Genomic DNA, 27,099 nt, shown 5'->3' with positions numbered 1-27,099 from the left:
TTGAAACATATGGATTTGACAGCTGAATTTATATGATAAAGCATGATCCATCAGCACAGAAAACTGTAGGTGTGACATTTTTTGTAGTTGCTACTTTATCCGCCAGTTGATTTTAGGTTTTGTAGTCTTAGTCAATAAATTCTCTGAACTGAGTCAGAATGGTCTTATGACATTGATTCATAGTAGTATGAGCTTGCAATATATTCAGCTCAGAAGAATATCAGGAACAATGTGTTTGTTGAGGCACTGTGAAAGCCTGGTTCATGACATACTTTAAGAAACCTTCCCCTAATTAGAAAGTTAAAAACTTCATCACTTTTCTTAGTCAAGATAAATCTTTAACATGTTGTCCAAGTTTGGTGGTTGTTTTTTGGTTTTGTTTTTGTGTTTTGTTTTTTTTTTTTTTCCCCCATGGGTCAGCTTTACTGTTTGTTTTTCAGTAACTAGGTAAGAGAAAAAAACTAACAATAGTCTGGGAGCCAAACTAGGGGATCTTTATTCTTAGTCTTTCCCCTCTGTATTTTGGGAAACTGCAAATTACAAAGCTGGCTCTGATGAGGAATAAAATATAAATGACATGTTCATGATCACCAAAGGGAAGAAAATTTCCCTGAAAAGTCATGAAGGGGAGTGCAGGTGGGCTTTGGAAAGTCCATTGACTGGGAACTATAGAGGCTAATTTTGGCTGGATGTGACCCAAAGAAAGCAGCTGCTAAGTGTGACATGAAGACATTCCAACAGCAATACTGCCACTGGAAATGTCAAAAGGAGGTCTTACCAAGGCAGAACCAATATCCTTTAGATTCTTAAAAATATACACCAAAATGCAGCCTTTTGTGCTTAAAATTGTACATATGACTACTGAAATAGTAAGGCCTCTGTTCATTAAATAAATATGGCCTATTCATGCAGGCTTTCATACTGTAGCCTAGTATGAAAGATCTTATGTAGCCATTTTACTCTAATATCACTAGGTACATATAATTCAAGCATTCTTAATGCATGTAAAGGAGAATCATGTTGCTTCCTGGCCTGGACTAGTTGGATGCACCATGACATGTCAAGCATCACTAGAAAGGTGGTTTTACCCAATTTCACTTTACAGACTCCAGTTTAATCCCTGGTTTTCATAACAGAGGTTACTGTTTAGTCACAAAAGGGCTTAAAAAATACAAAAATATTTTCTGAATGCTATTAATTTACAAAGCAGCTCCATTCTCAGAGAAAAGGTTTTCAGATACAACAAAGCATTATAGTGATTCTAAAACAAAAAAGGCAAAATATGTGAACTTCTTTTGAAAAGTAGAAAAATCAACCTCATTAGAACTATCTGGCAAGTTAAAATCCTGGTCTCAGCCCCTCTCGAGCATTTGAAAAGAGTAAGTATATCCCATTTCTGACTTCCTTTGTTCAGATAAACAAATTATTACCTTTAATTGCCTGTTGATAAGAGATGTGCTTTTTTGACTAATCCAAGTCTGAGCCCAGACCTTCTGAGCTTGCATGTGAAGAATTACAGTACACCATTGCAGGTGATGTCTCACTGGTGCTTCATTCAAGCCCTTCAGTACTGCCCTCTCCTCTCTGGAACAGCTGTTGGATATCTCTTAGGATGATCACAATTATTTTTCTCACAAATTTTACATAACAGCCTTTATAACAGGCCCACTGCTGTCCTGTGTTCTGTGGCTACACTCAGCTCTTTCTCTTGCTCTGCCTTTCTGTCTGGTTTAAAGGCAGAAATTCCTACTAGCCTTCATAAAATGCTATTGCATTGCACCCCATTTCTGTTACTCCATCTCTAAAGTCAGGCTTGCTTTCCTGTTCAACATTGTCATTTTCTTGGTCTTAGGAATGATTTCTAACCTTCTGGCATTAATTAATTTCACTAGCAAACCTATGCCTTTTGTGCCAAAGCTTGCTAAAGTTTTACTAAATCCCTCATAGTTTGTTAAAAAAACCTTCTGGTAAAAATACAATTTAAATGTGAAAGTCATATCTCACTTAGTAAATGGCAGCTCTGAGGACTGTGATGCTACAGTTTGGCAGATGGTAGTTTGGGTGCTTGTCCTAGAAAATACATAAAAAATATATATTTTCTTTTGTGAAGTGCTTTTCTTCAAATAGTAGATTTTCTAAAATGTTATTCTGTTATTGGGCTGTCCCTTTTACAAGAAACATAGCTGTCATACTTTGTCCATGCTATTGTCCCAAGTTGTGCTAAGAAAAGATTTGCTTCTCTCCTCCCAAAGCTGATGGAAAGTGGTTCATGTCTATATTGCTCAGTGATATCATCCCTTGGAGTAAACTGGCCATGTCCATTTCCTAAACTCAAATTTCTTGACTGAGCTTTATGTAGAAATTCTGATTCCTGAAACCAAATTACTTTGTTTTTACTTTGCATGAGACTTTCTGAGATGATTGACAAGAAACAGCTAGAAGACAAAGTCATCTTCTAGGAGAGCGTGACACGAGCTGTGAGCTGTGGGATTAGAGTTTGTGTCATGAAGGCAGTTTGTAGTCCAAGACCTCCTCAGACAATTTCATAAGCAACTTTGGCATTTTGAATTGGATTGTGTCCTGTCAGTTATGTCTGGATTTTCCTCTTGAAGGAAATTACTTGATCTGCCTCAAATACATGTCAGGGAGCAAATTCATATGCTTTATCATCAGTCAGCAGAGCACAGCCTTGAAATAAAACCAAGAGCTTGCCAAAGCGGGGTATCACCAGAACTGCTTCTCTGCTAAGAGCAAGTGGACCTGTTTTAGCATGCACACCTGGATGAATTTCAAGGGACCCACAAGCTCAAGGCTTTACAAATACAGATTAGAGGACTGGCAAGGATTACCAACTGACCTTTTATTTCATTCCTTGGATATTGCTTTTTTTCCTTTCCCAGGAAATGTGCTTTTATTACCATACTGTCAGGTACTGGGCAAGTCCCATGCAGAAGACAGAAAAAAAAAAAAGTAGGTAGTCTTGTGAAATGCCATATTTGAGTCTTATTATTACGTTTCCCACTGGTGTCATCTGCAGTGAGGGCCCTGTTGTGTTTGACACTGTAGAAGCATTCAAAAGCAGTCAGCACAAAACCCAAAAAGCTAACAAAGGAAGGAAAAATACAGACAAAGTAATTTTCCTAGTAGCAAACATCTGTTTTGTGGTCAGCCGAGAAAAGAAGCCCTGTCTGCTGACTCTCAGAGCAGAGCTTTTTCTAGCTGACTCTGCTTGCTCTCTCCAGACTTATCCCCTTTGGAATAAATCCTTCAGGGACTGGGCAGGAACCAGCCCAGGGCAATTTCACACAAAGGAGCAGGTTGATAGCCCTGTAGGAGGTCTGTCATAGAAGAAAATTCTAAGCAGAGCTTCAAAGCTGTTATAGAAGAGATATATGGCTCCATTTCTTTCAGCCAAATAAGGAACAGGATAGGGAATAGGATAGCTTCAGCTTTTCCATCCTACAAAAGCACTGGAAATGAGTAAATTTGCTATGGGAATATTAATACAAGGTGTTGAGGATGTTCAACTATTTCTAAAACAAACAGCTGTTTTCTAATATGCTGTGCACAGGGTTATATTAAGACCAATCATGTCATGTTCACTTCCTAAATTTCAAAAACCCCAGAAAAGAAGTCAAGACCCCACAGGACATGCTGCCCAGTGCTGGAAGACCCGACACAAAGTTCTCCAGTATGACATCTGAATTCAAAAGATACCAGTGAGAGCTTTTCAGAGAACTCTGCCACCTTTTATTCATTTATATTCTGGCAGATCACTTGATGGTTTTACTGACTCACTTGTCTGACATGCAAGTAAGTCATAAGAGTGTCATTTTTAGTATAAATAGCTATTAGGGCTCATCTGACAAATGAGACTTGCCTAACGACATTTCATTTCCTGAAATCCAACAATGTGTAATGCTTTATAAGTTACACATGTCAGGACTGACTTGTAAAAGGCTTACTTCTGGCTTGCTGGGAGAAGTTATCCCTACCTACTTGTCAATGGTTCTTCTCAAAAAGTTCCCAAGCCCCTGGACTGCCAGGGACTTGTCTGTGTGAAGAGCCCTGAACCCTGAATTGGGTTGGCCTGAACAACTGCAAGGGCAAGACAAGAACATCCCCTTATGCCTATGAAAGAAGTTCTGTCTCAGGCTGCTCAAACCACAAAACCACCCAGTTTATTGTGTCTTCGGATTTGCTGGCAGGGATCTATTTGTTTAAGCAATTTCCATTCTGCATCAGTTGAAATGAATCATATTTGTCAAGACCTGCTGCTTGGGCTAGCCCAGTTTGCAGGGACTGAAGTGGGCATATTTAAATTTGGATGACCTGCATTTACATGAGAGTCATCAGAAATTTGACAGCCACCCAAACTGGGCAGGTTTTTTAGTCCAAATGCTCCTCTTTGCCCATAGAAGATGTATAGCCCAGAGAGCAGGCAACATAAACATGCTCACACTGACTCAGTGGTGTGCCTCTGCCATAACAGGAGAAACTCCCACAGGTTTCCAGGCTATGATTTGGCTGTAAAAATAATAATAAGGACAAAATAATCAACACTGATGGATATATTTATCAGGAGTGGGATTGTAATTACTCACTAAAACCATAAATAGTCGTCAGAAGTGAACGAATCACAGACCTGTACAAAAGCTGGAGAATGGATCTAGCAGTGAAAAAGTCCTTACATATCTGCTAGAGCTCCTGCTCAGTTTTAAATCTAAGTGATGAAAGGAAAGCTGAAGCATGTCAGAAAATCTGCAACACTGTGAAGACTTCAATCACAACATTTGTTTGTGTTTACTTCCACTGCCAATGTCTAATCCATTTTTCCTCAGGAGAAAGATTGGGATACCTTCCAGGCACCAAATAAATAAACCAAACCTCATTCTTCCTGAAATTAGAAACTTCTGCTGTCATGCTCCCTCCTATTCATGTTCTTTCTGATGTACACAGTCCAAGAGGATATGGGAGAGTATTTGACTAAAGCTCTGGGATCTGCATTGGATGCCAGTCAGCTGCTGGGAGGATTCCAAGGTTTTAGATTCAACTTACAAAGTTCTGAACAGTTTTGGAGATGGCAGATGTGGGGAGGTCATCTATCATTCAAAGATGTGGAGGTTCATCAAGATAAATAAACAAGGTGTGCCCAGTAAAGAGTCCTTTATTTTAGAAATAATTTTCCACACTTCTCTAACTTGTGGGCATGCTGTTAAGCCTGCTTTTCCTTCTCTGGGTTACACCAGCTGATGTGGAGAGGTTTTTCTGTTTACCAGCTATCCTTTATCCCTGCTGTCATGTTTCCAGTTATCAAGTATATGCCCAAAGTATTGAATCAGTAAATTTTGAAAAATAAATAACTAATTTAGTAAGATAATTGGAGTCCATTGTTAATAGATTTTCCATTACCTTAATAATTCTTGAGCCCTTTTTCAAGACACTTTTAGTCTCTTTCCCAAGATACAGTAACAATACATACAGTATTCCGAAGGAGGCTATTACACTGACCTAGATGTATATTATATTTTATATTCTCCATTGCATTCTATAAACAGTCTAGCAACCTCTTTGTTTGCTTGAATGTCTGTTTGTTTTTCTGTTTTTACTACAGCTGCAGTCTGACAGAGGTTTTCTTTGTGCTGTCCATAGCAATGTCCTCATATCTTTCCTGGCCTGACAGAGGTAAATCAGAACTCGGTAAAGATATTTTCAAGTAGAGTGCTTGTTCCTCCTGCATGTATTATCATTGAACCCCTATCATTTTACACTTTCATCTAAATTTCTCTGCAAATCTCTATATTGAAGCTGAACTTGTTGAACTTAAACAATTTTGTTCCATTTACACACTTTGCACTTGACTGCTCAGTTCTTTCTCCAGAGCTACATTAACTTACAGTTAAAACAGATTAGCCTTTTTAGGCAGTACACAATCCCTATTTTTCCCCAGAGCCAAAAATATCCAGTTCAACGAACCAAGTAACATACTTTCTAGTGCTTGCCCAGCCATGGATAAAATAGCTCCAGAGTATAAAATTCCAGCTCTAAGGAACTTTTCTCTCTGGTGAAGCTTTCCAGTGAAGGTCAGATCTGGTGAGTGCACAGCAATGGTGTGCAGATGTGCCCCCACAAGGTTCTTTCTGATAAATAGTTTAGAGACCTCCACGCTAAGGACGTCTTTACTGGAGGAATGGAGTACAGAAAGTTGGAAGGGATGAAAAGTCTTCATTTCCTTCCCATCCTTAAATGTGTTTTTATCACTGTACACGATTTTGATAATGAAGATATTCAGTCCACAGCTGATCTATTAATAGCCACAGCTCCAGTGCCCCCAGCAATTAATTGAGGATCTCACTGGACTAACTAGTGGTATTGCTTTGATTAAAAAAGCAATTATCTCTTCTCCTACCCATCATCATTCCTTACTTCCAGAATACAGAGGTTGTAAAAAGGTCCTGTACGACAACTTTGCCATGGACTTCTTACAGTTATATAGATTTCCTGGCTCATCAGCCTGCAAGACATCTCGGCAACTGTCTTAGGAAAAAGATTTTTAGGGTTTAGATTGTTGTCTTTTATCCTGAGACATTTCTGGATTTTTTTTTTTTTTTTTTTTTTTTTTTTTTTTTAAAGACCAAAAGAACATGCAAACAAAATTTCAAACAATTTTTTCATCAGGGAAAAAATACAATCAGAGAAAATGGTTGCTTTTCCTTGAATTTGCTTAAATGTAATAGTTCATTAATAGTAGTAATTTTCTGTCCTTTAGAAATTTTATTACTAAAAATACAGAAACACCAAGGTTTACTTAATAAACAGAAAACTCACGAAATCCAACAATATGCTAAAGTTCGGAAACATTATTTTCATGAAACAAAATTTTATCACCATTGAACATTAAAGACGGATTTGATGTACTCCTTCTGGGCAATTCCTGTATGGTCCCAGCTTCAGTGACATCAGACATTCCCTCAATGCCTCCACTTACATTCCTGCTTTAAATTAGTCTCTACAGAGGCAATAATGCTTCATGCAAGGAAAAACTCACAGGGCCACGCAGAGTCCCCTGAGCTACCTCAAACACATTGAGGGACAATGTCATTTCCCTGGTGAGCTTTCTTAAAAAACTCTCCACCACACATGGGTTATTATATCTGAGTCCATCTGTGCCCTTTTGAACATGCCTATGGTCTGCTCAGCCATGCGTCGATACCTTAGACAGACACGCAGTTCCCATGAAAGGTTTGGTTTGCTGAGCTTCTGAAGGGCTGGAGAGTCAGTGGGAGCACTGACACCAACTCCAGCACTGTGTCCTCAGCCTGCAAGGTTCCTTAGGGCTCAGCACCCCACTATAGGCCAGGGGAACAGGTGCCACCATAATGTAATTCAGCAGGAAAGAAGAGGAAATTGCGTCAAATGTGTGAAATCACAATGTGAAACTGATGAATACATGTGTACCTGCAATATTAGCTAGTTCTAAAAAAACTAATTCTTGGGGGAGAGTGGCAGATTTAGCTATATGTCATGGCACTTGAATTGTGGCCAGTGTTTTTCAGCAAATCTTAGTCAAGGTGGAAAATTTGCTTGACAAGCATCATTCATACTCCCCAGACAGTGTTATTCTATTGTCCTTACCCAGCAGAGCCGCTGGCGAGCCATCCTGTGGTGCAGCCAGCAAAAGAACAGTCCAGAACAGCCCTTTTCAGTTCTTCTGCAGTTGCTAAGCGAGCACTCAGGTCAACACAAGCTTTTTCAGCTCCAGCTAAATCCAGACCCCGAGAGTTGTTCTTGGACTCAAGTGCAAACACTTTCCCTGCAACACCAAGAAAGGACATGTCATCTATCATAGAAGCACTCAATACATATTCAACAGAAATATTGCAAATTATCACCAAATAAAGCCTTCATGCTTTTAACTAAGTTTATTTTAATGACCCGTCTTTCTTTTTGGAAAGCCTAATTTAATCAAGACTGTAAGTATCCTTGTGTTAGTTTTGCTTTTAATTTTGTCCATCACCAGAAAAGCAAGAATGGCTAAGCCACTAGTCATTCCTAACTCAGAGGAGAAGATTGTCTTGCCTCTGTAGGTCTGTGCTTAAGCTCTGGAGAGAGAAAGCCTGTTACTCTCTCATATGCATAAATAAAATCAAAGTCACAAAAAACACCTCCTGTAGGCTACTAACACCTGAGTCCATTGCTAAACATTTTACAGTTGCTCTATAACGACTACATCTATAAAGTAAACACATGCCTAAAAGCCACTATAGAGTCCTGTCTTCCATGCCAGAAATAGATTTACACTTATTCTTTAAAATCAAAATTATGTCATTTTATAACATCTTGTCATAAATGCAGACTGCTTCATTATCATGCCTTTTTGGAAAGACTGACAATTTTTTTATTAATGGAAAGCTTTTTAATTTTTTTTTGAATGAGCATGAGAACATATTTAGCATAGCATTTTTTGTGTTATTTTTATTTTCAATTCAGTTTATTTTATTTTAACTTATCTAATACCAGAAAAACTGAAAGGGTGAAAGTTAGAGGTTTTTGGCAACAGGTCAGCTGGGGTTTTGGCAATGAAGCTTGAGAAGTTACTGGGTTGTGGGATAAACATATTAGCTGGGTGCTCCAGAAAAAGAAATAAACAATGGGACAGTTTGCAGCTGACATTTAAGTTGCCATAACTATTTTTTTTCTGATGATAACAGACCTCAGAATACTTCCTAGATTTCAAAGGTACAGACTGAGATTGCTTGCAGTTGCAGGAAGAAATTTTTTAAGCCATTCTCATTCAGTAAATGCCTGGAAACATTTATTTATGTCTTATTTCTAGAGTGGATTAGTGGTAGTGGTTATATGAATACATGACTTCCAGCACTTATCAAGGGTTCACTACATAGCCATCTTCACACTCACAGGAGATACTGACCAGTATCAGGAAGCCTTCAGACTGATTCAGCCCAATTCTGTACCAAGTGCCACCCTTACCACAAGCTGTTTCAATAAATTGGTAAATCTGATTCTAATCCTAAAAACAGGGAACTTATACAGGTCTGTCCTCAACTGCTTTCTGTTCTTACCTGTGCACAACTAAACCCGCTAGAAGAATCACAGTCCTTACATGAAAAAAATGTAAAGTTTCCCTCCGGTAAACGTGTCATTTGTGTTTACATTAGCTAGCAAGGGCAGATGAGTCCCAATAAAGACTTCTATTTTGGCTGGAATTCTACATGTGCACAGCAAGAAGTTATCCTGAAATGGGAAAATGGAAATTCAAATAAGTGGGACAAGCAGCTATGAGAAGGAACAGAAATTCAGAGTACCCAGAGTGCTTTTCCTAAGGCAGTTAAAGTAGCTGACCAAGGAATATAACCAGAAACACAGGTCATTGTGATAGCCACTAGATTGCATCATCTTTGGATTCTCCACTGTAATCAATACCATTAACTGTAATTAGAATGGGGGGTTTTACACAAAGTAGTGAAAGCAACAAGTCTCTACATCCCTGAGTACAAAAACATCAGGATCCTTTGCAACATGTCCCAAATAATGCACATGACACTAATGTAGGTCCTGCTTCCAAAGCCTCTACAGACACAGTGAAGTGTGCATGGCCTAGGGAGAGAGACAGTATAAACAGAGAGATGATGGTTTTGAACAACCATTCTTAAGTTGCAAAACAACTTTGGCTCCTAAAGGAAAACGGGGATTAAGTGTAATGCTTTACAAGGCTTTGTCCCATCTAAAAGTTTGTCCACATTCTACACTTCACCATTTGACTGTCAGGATTGAGGTGCATCATCAAAGACATATAGGGCAAGTTTGCATAACATCTGACTTAAATAATGAATTTTATTTTGCCATGGCATGACACTTCTTTCCAAGCTATTAGTATTTCAGTTAGAAGCCTTAAAGAAAGAAAAATCATCAAGCTTTGAGTTCCATCTAGGTGCAATTAATTAATGATTTAGTAGTTTTACCAGTAAGCAAGAGTTACATTTTTAAAGGAGTTTAGCCTATCCAAGACAGAGGCTGAGACAGCTTCCCTTGACTACTGTTACGTTGTTTGCTAGTACTTAAGACACACTAACTTTTTATCAGAACCTATGGAGATGCTGTCAAAACAGAGTCCTGTCCTTTGAAAAGGCATCTGGGATGATCAGATTATATAAACAAGTGAAATATAAGGTGAGCTAGGAAAGATTTACTGGTTGGGAAGTTACAGTGTACTGCTTTATAAGAAATTCCGGTTAGCCAGAATTTCATTAGAAGTGGGTAAAGAAGGCCAACCTGTTTGCCAGACCAGCCTCTGAATTTTCTTCAAAGTTTTAGAAGCTCTGTGGCTATCTGCCCAGTTTTCAAGATGTGCCCTCTGGTTTTCTCTAATTTCTTACTTAGAAAATATAAGAGCAAGTAAGGTTCACTTATCAGATGCTTGACCAATGGAATAGCTGGATCCTCAATATCCTGAGATGTGTCACATCACTGAGGGGCATTGATAGGAAAAAAATACAAGAGACATGCTAGCATGGTAACAGGAAAAACACAAAAGCACACGAAAACAGGAAATCCCCTTAAACTAAAAAAGACTGCAACATTGAATTCTGCACCTTACAGTGTCATGGCTAACATATTCAAGATACTGATGTGTTGAATTTTTCTCACTTTATGCTCAAAAGTGGTAACATTTTCAGTCTAAGGGAATCCAAGGGTCCTCCCTAATTTTTTGTAACATTTTTATCTCTCCTACTCGTAATGAAATGTTTCTTTAAAAAGGATTGTCTTGCATACTTGACAACATAGCAGTCATTTTTTTTTTATATTGGGGTGATTGGAATCAGTCTTATCTCTGAGACAGTATCAAGAGATGTGTTGTCATTCTGTTTTAAATATGAGACTGTTCAGTATTTCCACAAGACACAGGATGAAGGATCATGTTGACATGAAGAATGTAGTATGCCTTTGGTTGAGGTACCTTTGAGCAGCCACTGTGTCTCAGCTCCCTCTCAACTCTGTCACTTCATTTCTGCCCTGTAACATTTGTTTCCCATAACCCTTCCACCTCCACAGAGGGGGTGGAAACTTGTTACCAAAACTCTACACACTTTTTTGAAGCTTTTTAAAACAAAGCAAGTCCTTTTGATTTAAAGATCAAGCTGAAAATCCATGCAAAGTAGTATTTCTCAGGACACTTACTGTACATGTTGTGTTTAGCAGGTTCAGGACGAAAAAAATCCTTGACAGAGTAAGGTTCTTTTAGATTCCCATTTGAAACAAGTGATAAAGCTTTTAACTGCAATGATGAGCCATAAATAATAAGACATTATTCTTCCAAATGCTATTTGTCAGTAGGATTCACAGTTCACATGAAAAATTCATGCTTGGAACAAAAGAGATTTCCTCTTTAATAACTAGCTTATTGCTAGCCTCCACCATTATCTGATCACTATTATGACAGAATATTGATTACATTTTGATACATTGATAATGTTTTCTTTTTTTTTTTTTGCAATAGATTAATATATATTTTTACTTAATAGTACCCCACTGTATTCTGATTGAAAACATACCCACGGACATATAGATCTCAGGGCTTCTAGGAATAATTTTTATCATCTTGTTCAATTCCTGCCTAACTAGACTGTAGATTTCCCCTTATAATTCCACCACCAACTCCAAAAATTCATGGTTGAACTAGAGCATGTCTTTTCAACATGCATTAAGTCATGATCCAATACCTCCAAGCAATGGAGAATTTACAGCACACTTTATAGTAATCTGTTCCAATGGTTCATTACTCTTACTCCACCTTTTTTCCAGCTCCAAATTTTGCTAAACTCAGCTTCTAACAACTGATCTTCATAATGTTTTCAAGATTTGAGAGACATCTACAATCAGATACATGGAAGTGCAAAAAAGGAGTTCTTCAAAAATAAAACCAGTCCAAAAGATGTTTCTTCATATTTTACAGAAGATCAGTGAGTTTAACAGAATTCTATTGATTATCAAGGAAAGAGTTTGGCTGATTTATTCTTTTACAATAACAGATACAACAAGAAGTTTTTCTGGGGTGCATAGGCACAGCTCAAAGCCCATCGAAATGAGTTCCAATTTCTCCATATCTTCAGCATGATTTGCATTATGCTTGAAGAAGGAACATAAAACTGCATAGTCAAACATACTTTAAAGTAACAATGTCCCTCAAAAATAATATAAAATAGAAGCACTCTAAAAGGCATGCCCAGTGTGCTGACCTCACAACATGACACTTCCTATTTCAAAGAATAAAAACTAATCCATTTCAACAAAACAAATTTGGTGAAAGGTGTGCAAATGTGGAGTCCAATACATTTTTACTTGAATGTTAAAAATTTCAAATTGAGGTAAAAGAGAGCAGAGGAAGGGAAGGTCGCCTCCATACCTCGAGAGAAATTTAATTTTCATTTCTATGGATGTGTGTAACAATGTAACTTGATTATAAGTGTAAAGGTGGAAGATGCACTAACTCTACAATTGCAGACAGAGATTTGGCTAATTGCCTGTTCTACTTACTGCTCACAAATGTGGAATTTATTTCTGTGAGAAACAACAGTGAATGATGACTTACTCAATTCAAAAAATATTGCATCATGAGACAAACAGCAAAATCGAGATGTCGCCTTTGAGTTCCCCATCAGCTAAGCCCAGCTTGAGCCTAAATTTTGATTTTACTGGATACTATAGGATCAAATAGTTGGAATTGTTCACACGAGAATGTGTGTTATTTTGCAAGCAGGAGAATGAAATATGTAGACACCTGCTACTGAAATATGAGTGTCTGGAGAGAGCAGAAAAGAAAAAAACATTTTTTTCTTAAAAACAAGGATACAAAACAAGACAGATTTAGTATTCTAGTAGGGTTTTGCTACCTTGGATATAATCAGTTTCTAGTTAGAGGCGTGTCTCAGCTTCCTGGACTCTGGTTCCTTTCACTTGCAACCTCTGCAGTCACCATGCATGGTCACTGCTGATGACTGGCTTGACCAATAGGGCTTCATGTAATCCAAATTTAGCCAATAGACCAACTCCAATTTGGCACAACTAGTAAAGCTTTGAAATCAGCACATTTCTCATTTCAGGAGTGTCTCAGTACAGTAGATGGATCACCATCACCCTCTCTTGACATGCTCTGTCCCAGAGCAAGTACTCTGCACAACTATGGTTCATACATGTAGCTATTTGAGGAGCTGTGAAAAGACAAAAGAGGGATGCAAAAATAGTGGAGGCAACTCCTGTGCAGGATTCAGGAAGTCACATCCTTGTTCTCCTATTCCAGTGCAAATGGGAAACAATTTAAACTCCCTGAATTTGCATGGATACAATTGAGAACTGCCACAATAACAAGTATTACTCTCCAGTAACTGCACTGGCAGTGGCACACCATGGTACCTCAGAGCATGAACAAGCCCTTGGGGAGCCTTCTGTCCATCTGACCTGGACCTGAACAGCTTTGAGCGAGCACATTTGAATTGGGAAAAAAAGCTGCAAAGCGAAACAAACCTATATTTTATTTTTGCAATTGCCTGGGTATTTCTGCAGCCTGTTTGTGCTACAGCAACGTGTGCCATGGTAAATAATGGTCAAAAGAGATCAATTAAGCTCTGAAGTTTTACACTTTCACCAGACCTCGACGGCCATCAGTTTTATTGCCTAGTCTCTGTCATTATTTTTGTGTGGGATAATAAAGTGAAAGTCTTCCTTAGGGAAATACATTGCAACCAGTTTCACAGGTTTGACTGTAACAGGGGCCGGTCTGAGTTTCACAGGTTTTTATGAGATATATATTTTAAATCCCTTTAGTTTGCAACACAGTCAGATACCTTCAGTTAAAAATAACAAATACACAAACACGTATGTGTCACTCAGAATGGTCCATTGGCACTTAAGTGACATTTACTTGTACTAAAAACTAGCACAATTATATTTTTGCCCACACCTTAAAAAAATGAGAAGGTGGTTTCTGATTGGATCAGGCCAGAATCTGCTATAAAAGAACAGTGAAAGTATTAATATCTATAAAAGATATACAAGAAAGTATTAATCCTGTTTCATGCTCTCAGATCTTCTTAAATACATAGGAATAAATTTAAAATCTGACATACAGTGTTTTCTTCTGTTTTAACCCAGATGGCTTATAGGACAGTGTTACAGTTTTTTGCTTGAATATTAATACTAGGAGAACTCATGGAAGATCAAGTTAATAGCGGACTTATACATCTTTCACAATGCTGCTTAGAATTTAAATAAAATTGCAAACCACAGTATTATGCTAATGCTTGTACAGCATTATTGAAGTAAATTTGACAAACTGTTGAATGACAATTAAAATTTGTCATGACCTCTGTCTTAAAATAATCTCCAACTTTTTTTTTTTTTTTTTTCATTTTTCTTTTAGAATATGCCTGTTTAGGAATCAAGAAGTCAGTTTAGTTAATTTTATGGAAATAATAAAAATTGGAATGTGCCCCTGAAAAAACAAGGAGATCTTCAGGTGAAGCATTCTTAGCAAGGGAAATTATTATTCTTGCCCTGTGTCCTTAAGTTCTGTGAAGAATCCTTTTACATGGATATGCTTTTCCTCCCTCTTCTCATTTCAAAGGCATTTTGCTAGGGAAGGAGTACATCTTAAAAACAGTATCACAGTTTTGCCTACTGCAACATAGCACAGTTGTCTGACACATTTCTTTTTTTTTGATGCTTAAAGAAATGTAACTCTCTTAAACTTCACAATACAGAGTTCTGTTGTATAAATGGTATACATTTATACATTTTACTTGACGCAGCAGAAATATACAGGTAAGATTAATTTTCTCCCTTTCCTTTGCCCTACTTTGTCATCAACTGAAAGAAATTTAAATTAAACAAGAAAAATACTGAGAAAGCAAAGAAGAAGACAATTTTTTTGCTCTGTGATGTTGAAGTTCTGTTCTCAGGAATAATGCAGCAAACATCAATGGTAAAGGATTAAAGTATTGAAATAAAAAAGTCCTGAGATTGGGCATAAATCTATTGCAGCTGTGAACATGGAAAAATGTGAACATTCAGCATTGCTGTCCCAGGAAAAGACACAGTTGTTTCAAAAGTAAGTCGTGTTTTGGTTTAGACAAGTTGGTCATCGTTATCACAAGCTGAATCATTAAAATGGCATTAGGCTACTGGAAACTTTCAAGGGATGCAGCTATTCAGGATCACCAGCAGTGAGGTAGAAGTCCCATTTCAGACTAACTGGTAGCTGGTGGTTCAGCCAAAGCCGTGTCCTGATCACATCCCTCAGCAGTGAAGGGCAGATGAAGCTCACATGCAGAAAGGTGAGCAGTCATTTTCAGTGTGTGTGGCTCTGAACAGAAGAGGTTATCAAAGACTTTCACTTCTTGGATTCCCTTCCTCAAGTACCTGCCCATACAAAGTGACACATCTGAAGCGGGGACATGGGAAAGTTCTTTGGAGAAAAGGTACTTTGAATTATAAGGAGAAGTCTCCTAAAATATAGCTGAGTCTTCTCAGTCTGGTTCAGGCTTTGTTTTCTTATTCTTATTTCCTCTGGAAAAGTTCACTATCCTGTCATTTTGTTGTAATAAAATAATCTCAGCCTTCTGGGATCTTATTTCCTTTCTCTGCTTAACCCCAGGATATTTGTAAAGTCTCAAAAAACTCTGAATCAGAAGTTTCCTAAGGCAAACTGGGGTGTGTATTTCAGCTTCTTATTAAAAAAAAAAAAAAATTGGTTTGACTTCTTTTTTTTTTTTTTTTTTTTTTTTTTTTTTTTTTTTTTTTTTTTTTTGCAATAACACATTTCAACATACAGCTCTCATTCCAGCCATAACAACCCAGCCCAAACTGAATGGGAGACTCACCATCAGCCTGAACAGAGATGATCTGAAGTATGAAGAAGACAGATCCCACGCCCTGGAGAAAGGTGAGAGATAATCTCTGAGAGCCTGGAGCCATTGCCCTGCTTGCAAAACCCTCAGCTGCAGGAGGTTGGCTGCCGAGGCTTTTTGTCTCTCCTCCTCTGCACTTTCGTAGCGGGGTCTGCGGTGATGATTTCAAGGAGCACTTTCCCTCGGCAGGATCCTGCGTCTTGGGTTCGCATGAAGGCGGGAGGGGTGGAAAAAGAGGGAGGGAGAGAGGAATCCTTGGCTTGGCTAGTGTGAAGGGGAGGGGAAGGTGGGGGGGAGATGTCCAGCCAGCTGGGGCTGGGGAGAGGCTTTATCCAGCCCAGTCTGCAGGGCAGCACACACAGAGAACCGGTGTGAAAAGTCACATTATGCTGCCGGTAAACACCTAATGGATCACGGTGGAAGAAATGCAAAAGCCAGGAGGGAGAGAGAAGGGGGGAAAGGACAAGCAGCGAGCAGCAGCAATCCCTGTCTGAGAGGAGAAGGGCAGCTACATTAGCTGGTGCTGGTACACGGTGAGTTTGTGGGCTCAGCTGTGCATCTCCAGAGGGATGGTTGCAGGCGTGGGGAGTGTTTTCCTCTCCACAACACAAAATCAGCCAGCAGTGCCTTGCTGAGGTCAGTGGCTGCTGCAGCAAGAGTGATGGTGCTCAGGTGAGGGCTGAGAAGTGCCAAAAGGCATGGGACCCTGGCGATCAAGCCTCCCTGAAGAACAGCACTGGGATGGATTAATCCTGCTATTTCAGATTCCAGCTTCAGGACGGGCGTGAGGAACTGAAGGTTGAAGTGGGGTCCATCAGCTGGTCTCTGTCAGCACTCCTGGTCCAGATGAATGATCTTGGTCACTCTGAAAGCAGCTGATGAAGGGAGTTTCCAGTTCCCACTCACACTTACAGAACTGACATCTGTCCCACATTCTTGTTCATCTTATATTTGTCCCAACACAAGTCAAAAGAAACCTCCACAATGAGAGGAAACATACTAGTGGTGATGCCAGGATTTATTTAGCTAAATACATAAACGGAATAGTTTTGTGTTGCTGTTGGAACTCAGCAGGGCTCAGAAATGTTGTTTTCATATTCCCATCCTATTTTGCTTTTATTTCAACTTCTTAAAATTTTTTCCCTTAGAAATTTGAAGCTGGGCAGAAATGTTCAGTCTGGCAAGAAACCATGAGCCACCAGGAGCAGAAATAAGGAGCTGACCCTTTTCACTGCCAGAAGCCCTGGTGTCCTACAAGGCAAGGTGCTGGTGGGCAGCTACAAGCATGGCCTGAGAATGATGAACTTGTGCAGTGTTGGTTTTTGGTCTCAAAAAAATGACTCAAGCTCAGGAGCTCCTGTATAAGAAATTCAAGAAAGCAAGTAGCACCATAGTGGTAGAAGTTTTTTAAATACCTACATTTGATGAATTTGGGAAAATGATGCTCCAATCCTGTTGACTCTAAAAGAACTGTAGCCTTCTTCCTCTTCTGTATGCCCATATCTGGCTTATGAATGTACATGCTGAGAACTTGCAGATCTGTTTTAGGTAGCTTTGAATTTTCTGTTTATCCAGAGAATAGGAAGGGAAGCAGGGTTGGGTTGTTTGTTTGGGGTTTTTTTGCATTGCCTTGCCAGCCTAACTCGTAAGGATTGCCCTCCAAAATTAGAAGGATGAGAAGATTCTTTCTCACTTCATCCTTAACATAGGATGGATGGTTGGCATAACACAACTACAAAAGTGCATTTCATTTCATCAGAAACTCCATGTTCTGTATAACAGGAATGAACATACAACATGACAGAAAGGGAAACAGAAAATTGTAACATGCATTGAGTTTATGTTTCTTTTACTAGCAACTTAGCTAATGGCATAAAATGCAGTTTTTACCTTCAGATGCACCAATAGTTCTACCTCTGTTTTAAAAAGGTGGACACTTCCAGTGAGACAGCAAAGAGATTCCATGAAACTAAGTAATTACAGCAAGAATCACAGACATTAAAGAGACCTAACATGACCACAGCAATAGCTCCAGATTTCCCTGACCCCTTTCCAGGGATGATGAGTTTGTTGGCCCTTTGCTGTCCTCGTGAGTTTGGCCAAAGCAGATGGAGGAAAGGGCAGTATCTTCTGGATTTCCATCTAAAAATCCTAAGGTCTGTTGGGTTAGTTTTGCTATAATTGGCTCATTTCCTTGTGTTGATATATGTAAAGGCATGCTGCCACTCTGGCTCCTGTCTTGGAAAATCTCAGCTTGTATTCTTGAGTAGAACATCTTACTGGTTTTAAAGAATTACCACAAGACCACAAGATCTGTTCCTTTTTGAAGGCATGAACAGTTCATAGAATGACTTGGCTTCTTCCTGCCATCCCATCTCAACTATAAAGTAAGTCTGTAAGTGTAAGGTAAGGATATTTACCAGTTATTAATTCCTGGAAGGTAAGTATTTCACTGCCAAACAGTTGTCCTTCTAGTCTTACATTTTTATCAGAAAAATTTCCTGGTCTTAGTGTATTTTGGAAGATTTTTATAAAACTCAGCAGAGTAGATTTTATACTTAGAAGATATGCATAGTTTTGCATCAAAATCAACAATAATCAAGAAAAAAAAATACTGCTTTTAGAATCAAATCCTTCTTGGAACCAAAATCTCAAAATGAGATCTGGAAGTTAAGATGCTTAGAAACAGACATAACCTTTTGCTCAGAACCTCTGGCATTCATGGCACTATAGTAACACATCAGTCAGACTATTCAGTGTATAAAATACAATGTATTATGACAGATTACAAAAGATTAATTGTGCCTGCAGCTTTACACCACTGATAGATCGTGCCTGCCTTGGGAGCAGTGAAGGTGCCAATGGGGATATTTTATAAAACAGTGTTTCATTGTGTGCAAACTTTTATGCAGTGAATAAGACACAGGAAGGCATTGGGTTGTAAAGCATGTACACGTATGAATGTGCACACACAAGACGCTTGTGTGTTGTTAAGCAAAAAAAAAAAGGTTTGGACACCTACTACCTGAACAGCATCTGTGCACATTTACATCTGGAATATGTCATTCAAGTTAGAGTGGATTTTTAAAACTACATAAAACACCTAAAAGAAACAAAAATGAATAAAGACACATTTGCAAACAGCGACATGTGTATTTATGGTAGATATTATTGTATTTGGTCTCCTCATATCTACTACTAGGAATATTTACTTTCTGCTACTGAAAATTTATATATTGTAAACATTGCTCCAATTCTGCAAATTCTGACACATGATCTTGAGTCTTTTCAAGATAAGGACTAGGGTCCAAAAGTCTTGAGCAAGTAGAGAACAGAGCATTTGTTATCTCAAGCCAAGCTGGGCAGATGTTGGGAGATTTGTTAAAGTGCTGTAGCTGGCCAAGGAACTGGTCTTTGAAGAATGCTGGAATGGTCACTTTTCATATTGGAATAAAGCATAATAGAAATAAAGTTTCTGTTCAGAAAAAGATAACTCTCTCTTACATCACTAAAGCATGAGATTCTGTTTAACTTGATTCTCTGCATAATGCAATAGCTTCAGATGTTGACAGTTTGCATAATTTAGCTTGAAGAACTGTATTTAAACGGGATATAGGCTTTAGGTTTACTTACCATCCTAAATTTTCACTACTTTACTTTTAAGAAAGAGATCCATATTAATATATGAGTGAGGTGGTGACTAAATTGCTCTAACCAGCATAATTATTAGAATTTGTAATACAGTCTGAAATTCTGAAGTCCTGTCTTGAGCTGAAGTTGAAAAGAGCTAAATGCAGAAATAACAGAGGCATATGGTTTGCTCAGTGCCCTGCACTCAGCTGCAACAACTACCCAGAATTATGGCACTATGGGATCCATGCTCCTGTATGAGTTGCTATTTCCAAACTTCCAGGTACCAGTTGATCTTTGTATAAATGCAACCAAATAACTGGTTTCCTATGGGCCAGATGTATTAATGATGGCTCTTTACTGGGGGACTGTGGAAACCAAGGGGATTTGGGTTCTCCAGCTTAGTAGCACATCAACTTGCAAGTCTGCATAGGCTCTCCAGACTCTCACTCTTCACATATAAACAGAGATAACCAACTTGACACACTGTTCTGATATGCTCTTAGTAAATCGATGTAAGTTCTTTATGGATACTTTAATAGTATCCTATCATCATAATGTGGAAAGTCTATGCCTTGTGCCCCTGCTAGAGAAAGGACATAAAGAATTATGACTTGGCTTCCCAAGGACCAAGCAAAGGGATCTGAAATACCTAATAGATGATATAGCATTTACATACAAGCCCTGCAATGACATCTCCTAAAGGGTATGGAGTCTGTGTGACTGAAAGGCAGGAAGGCAGGGAACCTTGGTAGTACTGTACACCTATTGTTTTCATGGATAGTACACCTACTGTATACTGGGATCCAAGCTTATTCTGCAGCTGTATCCAAGCTTCTAACCCTCAAAAGCTAACTGGAAATGTGAGAGAAAAAAGTGGGAGAAAAAGATTTCTTTGTTTATAAAATGTGAATTATTAGGCAATGGCAACACAGACAAACATTTTTCAGTGTCTGGCAGCTTGCAACAGTCTGCTAGCTGCAGGGAACTTTTTATTTTATTTATACAGAGTGTTTGCACCTAATTAAATGAAAAAGTAGAAATGTGCAGAACTACCTGAAAGTAATTCAGGGAGCTGATGAAAAAAGAGAAAATTTTTTAAAAAGGAAAAAGACATATTTCCCCCACTTTGTGGGTGGTGGGTTGAACACAGGGACCTGTGTCATGGAGCTACTGACCCTAAGAAAAGTGTGATTCTTACACTTACACCATGCTATGTGGGGTCAGGCGTTGTCATGCGACAGGCCATGACCCTCATACGAATCATTGCCATGTAAACTGTAAAAATCACACTTCATTTCTTGGAGACTGAACAGTCTCAAGAAAAAAATGAAGATATCTGGTCATAAAACAGCAGCTGCAATATTAGTGATATGCAAAATTAATTCAATTATTTTTTTCTGACAAACAGAGACAAATCAAAATTTTGGCTGCTCTTGGTTGGTGTTATTTGGCTGGGGAAGTGTGGTAACTTTTACTTTCTTCTGCTTTTAAGGCTTTGCAGCAGTTTAATGAATGAAAGTTATGTAGCAGTGTAGAAAATTTTACCCAAATGGTTTATTTTTGTTCTCTGTGGGCATCTGTAAAAGTCCAAGTAGATAAGAATCTAATACCTTGACTAGACTTCTATGCTGAACCTGCAGACAAAACACTCCCATTTTACTGTTTTATCCAGTTTCTCACACTCTTCAACCTTCACCAGGCATGATCTGCAGTTAGATGAGAGAGAGCAATTAAATTCAAGGCTGCCTGCATCTACCCAGTCTATAGCTGCTGAATGCCTCACACTGTGGATACGTGGCATGGCATGAGCAAGTTTGGAGTGTGGCTCATCTTCTCACAGTCCCAAGGCAACAAGCAGATAACAGAGTCCCTTCCTGAGGTCTCAGTGATGCTGTGAGTCTCCTCCGAAGCAGGCTGCCCACATCAGTACCTGTACCTGCACAGCAGGTGCTGTGCTGCATCCCCTGCATGCACAGGGCCAACAGGGACCAACGCACAAGAGCTGGACCTTCAGTATTTATCACAAAACCTCACATCTTTTCCATCCATTCCCACTTTCAATGCCTCCAAGCACCTGTGAGCCGCAATGCCTGGAGACCCAGGAATGCTACAGGGTCAGTGGCAGGAGGACTTTGGCCCCAGCAAAGTTGCCACCTCCCTGGGACAAAGCACATAGTGTCAAGACTCCTTCCCCTTGCAGAATTGTGCTACAGCATGTCCACTTTGGTTTTCAAAGGGACATGTCCAGTCCTTTTGCTTGCAAATAGATCCTTGCAAATATGCACAAAGTCCCTCAGAGCTACAAATGCTCCCAACCAGATGTGGGGTATATACAAGATCATGGTTGTAGTGTTTGTCATGCTTCCAGCATAGCAATTAATTTGTCATTTATTTTATCAGTTGCCTAATATTTTGACTTTTGTGTCTTGGCTTTCTTCTCCAGCTATTTCCTAGGAGTTCTCTAGGTATGTGTCTCTATCATCCTCTCAGCTACGTTGCCTGGACCTCAAGGCACCCTAATTTCTCATCAGGTGTTAGCTCTGCCCTCTAGTGCTGTGTACAACACAGGGTGTTGTGTCACAGAGCCATGGCTGGTTCAACTGCCAACTGGCCAAACTCTAAACCTCCAAAAACTTACAGGTTGCCTAAACTGACTTGATATTTTTTGTGCCTCCTGGGAGTGGGTCACCAGTCTATTTCTAATAATTTAAACAGCAAACCTCTTAAACACGGCCTGCCTAAACCCCAGCATTTTACTGCACCAACCAGTCCAACTAAAATCTATTTATTGCACGTTTAAGTGGCTCAGCCTGTGGCTCTGATCCACCCCACAGGTTCTCAGCTGCTGGGGGTGTGACCAAGTGCTGTGTTGAGCAAAGGAAACAAAGTTCTTCACATCAGTGCCTGGAATTAAAGGCCCTGCTGAGAGGAACAGCTGAGCCAAAGGCTCAACAGGGCTGTGCTGAAGCAGAAGGTTTTTATGGCAGACTGTCACTGTAACCAGTCATGGTACTGTCATGAAATGTGAGTTTTGGCCTGGACCCTTTGCAGTTTGCAAACCTTACGCAAGAACTTGTGACAGTGCTTTGTGCTAAGCCAGTATTTTTTAACTAGATTTTTACGCAGACTCTAAAGTGCTGTGTTTTCCTAATTCCACCCGGGGAAAATGACATTGCTCAAACGTGCTGTAGCAGTTAGGGTAAAGCTGTCATGTTTCCTAACTCAGCAGAACTGAGTACAGGGAGTTGAAAGCAAGGCTGTTGATACCAATATCTGAAATGCCTTCCCTCCTTGCATAAGCCAAGCATGCCATTACTAAGGTCACTATAATTTTTGGTAAGACAATAAAGAATAGGAAAATGGGAAATGCCAAAGAAGCTTTGACTCCTTCTTGTCATAGCTGCTCATTTGTACTTGGAAGAAAATAACCTTCCACAGTCTCCATCTCCTCTTTTTCCACACAGCATGCTTTCAGGTCAGACCTCTTTCACACCTCCATGATCTTTCCAATATATACAGGTACTTGAGAAGCATGGAACTGAGCATTTGGGAACATAAGGCTTCTGAGTGATATGTAAAGATCATTGGAAGAATTAGCATAACAGAGAGTAGATTAGAAAAGCTCATGCAGATGTTCCCAAGCTACCATGGGAGTTTGGCGCATTGAAGCATGGAGAAGAGGATAGAAGGAAAATTATCAAGCTCTTTTGCTCTTAGGCTAGGGAGCCTAATTTCTGTTTTCTCAATTCCCTCACCTTCATATTTTCAGAAAATACGTTTCTCAGGTTCCTCTTAATCTCTTCTCCTGCATCTTTTTGCATCTTTCCTCCAACATTTTAGCTTCTGAGTCTCATGGTGACACTCAGCTCTTCTGGTGGGCTGTGTGGGTGTGGGGGTGTGTGTCAAACACCCAAGGAACTCGTATCAGCAGACCTACCTGCCATCAGTTTTACAATAGTTAGGGTTCCCTCTGGGAGCATTGCCTTGCATCTTCTCCCTCTCAAAGCACCCTTCAGTTTGGATGGACAAAATGGAAAATGGATACACAATATTCAAATCACATTCACGCTCCATGCCAAATACCATCCAAACCACCAAAGTTCATTACACTTCCATTCTTTCAGTAAGTCCAGTCACCAGGAGCTGACTAACAACTGAACTACCGGTAATGCAAACCCTACAGCCTGGTGATGTGGGTTGGGCAATAATATAATTGGGGTACCAAAATACAGTTTTAAAAGTCTATGAGTTACTGTCAGCCCCTTGAGCTGGTCACCTCTTGCAAATGAGTTTGAGTTGAATAATGTAAGGAACTGCAATTAGTGTGCCCACAAATGCCAGGCTACTAACATTGCAACCATTGATTTTTATTACCCACTACAAAAATAGTAGTGGATTATTATTAGCTAAAAAAACCAAAACCTGAAAATACAAATATGTTGTTACATTAAATTTAAATGGACACCAAAACATGCTCTTTTAGCAGTGGAAGTAGCCAGGATATTTTTGATATTAAAATATTTATTTAGAAACAAATAAGACCTACTATCCCTCATTTGGCTAAAAAAAAAAAAGAAGAAAAATGAACACTGTGTGTCCTCAAAGAATTGATCATTTTAACTCCATAAGTAGAAGGAAATTTGTAATAACTCTGTATTCCTAGGCCAGTTCAAGAGTTGAATATTCCTATTGAGAAGATGAGTACTTTTTTTTTTAACATATTAATCATATATTTCATTTGCAAACAGAACTGAACCCTGCCCTGAAGTTTGGAACATCTGCAATTGTACAAAGAAGCTGGGAGAAGGGAATCAAAACAGAAGCTTTTTGTGTGTACGTGCATGCATGCACGCACACCCACATGTGTGGGTGGGTGAGCTTGTGTGGGTGTACGAGAAGGAGGGAGGGAGAGAGAGCAAAAAGGAGAAATATTTTTCTTGGTTCTTTATTTCTACAGCTCAGGACCTGGCAACAGGTGATTTACAGCCATGTATCTAAAGTTGCAGACTTCATCATATCCTGATACCGCCAAAATTACATACGTGGCTAAGGCTTCCCATTTGGAGAACTTTTGTATTTTTTCTGTGTGCCACGTGAGTGTGTGATATGTTTAATTAAATGAATGAAAAAGATGCTCAAATGAATCAAATTAAGTTAGATTTAAAGTTCAATTTTTAAAAAAAAATTCTATGGGATAGCAATGTTAAATAGCAAGCAATTTAATAAATAAATAAATAAAATATTTTTATTAATAAACCAGTATTTAATTATACAATAAATAGTATCTAATTTCAGCGGCTGAGGTATTGCTGACCAAGTTATTTTACTAAAAGTTAGTTTAAAGTCATCAATGAATCATTACCAACACATAATGAAAAAAGTCCTGTCTCAATCTTATTTGGTCTTTAGTCATAGGCATATTTATCAGTCCATCTTTTCTTTTTATTTGTCTGATCTTTTTTGGTCTCTTTTAGTCTATTTGTCGCCTTTGCAGAGCACAACCAGTACTTCCTACTAAGCCAAGCAGTCTTAAGGGAGGAGAGATGAGAGAGAGCTTTGCATGTGAATGCCGAGTGCAAATATTCTATGCCTTTGAGCATATCTTTCTATGCAATAGAGAGAAGTTAATGAAAATTCGAGGTTTTTCTGTGTTTCGACCTTTTACTGGTCAGAGTTGTATCACAATAGCCGTCTTAGCTTCTCATCCAAGTCTCAGGATCAATGCTTCTCTGGTTATGTATTCATCACTTAGTGAGAACACTTCCTTCCAGGTAGATTGTACACAAAGAGCCTTATTCTAATTTTGGCTTTGCATTTGAAATCCAGCCGAGGGGGGGGAGAAATCCTGACATTTACCAAGATTAGATATGGCTCACCAACTACAACAAAGCTAAATCCAACCTCCCTAACTAGATAACAGGTTAATTTTCTTTCCATAGGGACACAGGATATGTGGAGTGGCTAAGCAGGTACTTAATGTGACATGTCTATTTCAAAAGCTGTAAAAGTAGATGGTTGCAAAGAGAACATGCTCATATTACAGAAATTCTGCAAACTCACTGACTTTTTAAAAGAAGATGGAAGGTAGTTCAATGTACATTAAGTAAGACGTCTCCGATTTTTGGGGCAGAGAGGGAAACATATAAGAGAGCAATGGAAAGACAATTCGATATCACATGAAAGGGCTAAGAATGCTACAGGAGACACAGTAACTAGCAAAAATATACAGAAAAGGGGAAGAAATTCTAGAATACAGAACCTTTTACTTTGAAAAAATTAGCCAGACTTCTGCGTTTTGCTGAATTGTTCCTTCAAATCTTCTGCAAGTCATGTATCACATATACCCAGACTACCAAAAATCAGACTGTGATAGCCCTCACCAGAATTACACACCTGCTAAAGAAAGTAAATTTTGCAATTTAATTTCAGACCTATGAATTTTAAGATTGTCCTTCCAACCCAACTCTCTAAAGATCTCTAAATTTCAAGTTAACTTGGCCCTACAGAAGACACATAAATGCAGAACTACAAATGTGTGCAGCATTTAGAAGTTTGAAAATAGCTAGTCTCCAAAAGTCCACCTACTGCTGCCCATTTGCTTTGGCAGCACTAATTCTTGGTTAAATATTGGCACAGCTTCAAATAATTAATTACAGATACATAGCTATTTATAGCCCTGATAGATTCCAGAGCTCCAAAGCTGCTGTCATACTAAAGGACAGGTATAGGCAGAATTATCTTTGCTCTTTCTTAGCTTTGCTTTCTCCTCTTAAATCTTTCCCAAGGCAAATATTTCCATCCTCCTGCTTCATCTTGAAGCATCATCCTTTCCATCATCTTTGCTCACCTTTCTCTTTTTCCTTTCCTTAAGTTACTGCCTCTCCTTCCCTAACTCTCTGCTCTCATGTTTTTATTCATACTAACTTGTCCACTTTCTTTTTCTTCTATCCTACCTGAAACTACAGCAAACAAAACAACACATGAAATGAACAAGATGAATGATTTCACCTGCAGTAAGCTTATTGCACATCTTATGCTATTTGGTACACGAAAGTTTATCATGGGGCTAGGGGTGGACTTGAGAAATAGTAATTTTATTTGGAAAAGAGAAAGCAGCTTTATAGCACACATGGTTTCTGAGAAAACATTATCTTAGCGTACCCTGAAGGCTAAGAAACCAAAGGCAAATAAAAGGAACCTCAAATTGATTATTTTTAAGCCAGAAGGCAAATAAAAAGGAACTCCAAATTGATTATTTTTAAGCCACCCTCCTCACGTATGATTTTGGAACACTTAGAGCTGGCAACAGTGCAGCACGGATCAAGCAGAGGATTTGCCAAGAATCAGTTTGAGCTTTCTCCATACATTTACTTCCTCTTCTACTCTTACCTTAAATCTTAGTGCAGGGTTTTTTAGGAGAGACTGGTAGGATCTGCAAAACAGCAGTGTGTACCCTGAAAATCGGCAAAAAGAAGAAGTGGTGATTGAAATAAGGAATAGAGGAATTTTGTGATTGTTGTTCTTCCTCTTTTCTCAATTCCCA

The 27,099-nt window shown here is 38.9% G+C and overlaps 1 protein-coding gene across 1 annotated transcript in view; it reads right to left on the bottom strand.

The window, feature by feature from the left end:
• The window catches only part of SUSD5 (sushi domain containing 5), a gene marked incomplete at both ends in the record, with an annotated part of 39,707 nt that extends 23,717 nt beyond the window's left edge, over nt 1-15,990 (bottom strand). The window contains 2 exons of the mRNA XM_083879072.1: nt 7,636-7,813; nt 15,897-15,990. Of these exons, the coding sequence (XP_083735198.1) occupies nt 7,636-7,813; nt 15,897-15,990 (272 nt within the window). The remainder of the gene's footprint in view (nt 1-7,635; nt 7,814-15,896) is intronic.
• Between the last annotated feature and the right edge of the window lie 11,109 nt (nt 15,991-27,099).

This window comes from Zosterops lateralis, assembly GCF_965231275.1.
Source record: "Zosterops lateralis genome assembly, chromosome: 1".
NCBI lineage: Eukaryota > Metazoa > Chordata > Aves > Passeriformes > Zosteropidae > Zosterops > Zosterops lateralis.
This window is presented reverse-complemented; position numbering and strand designations above follow the sequence as displayed.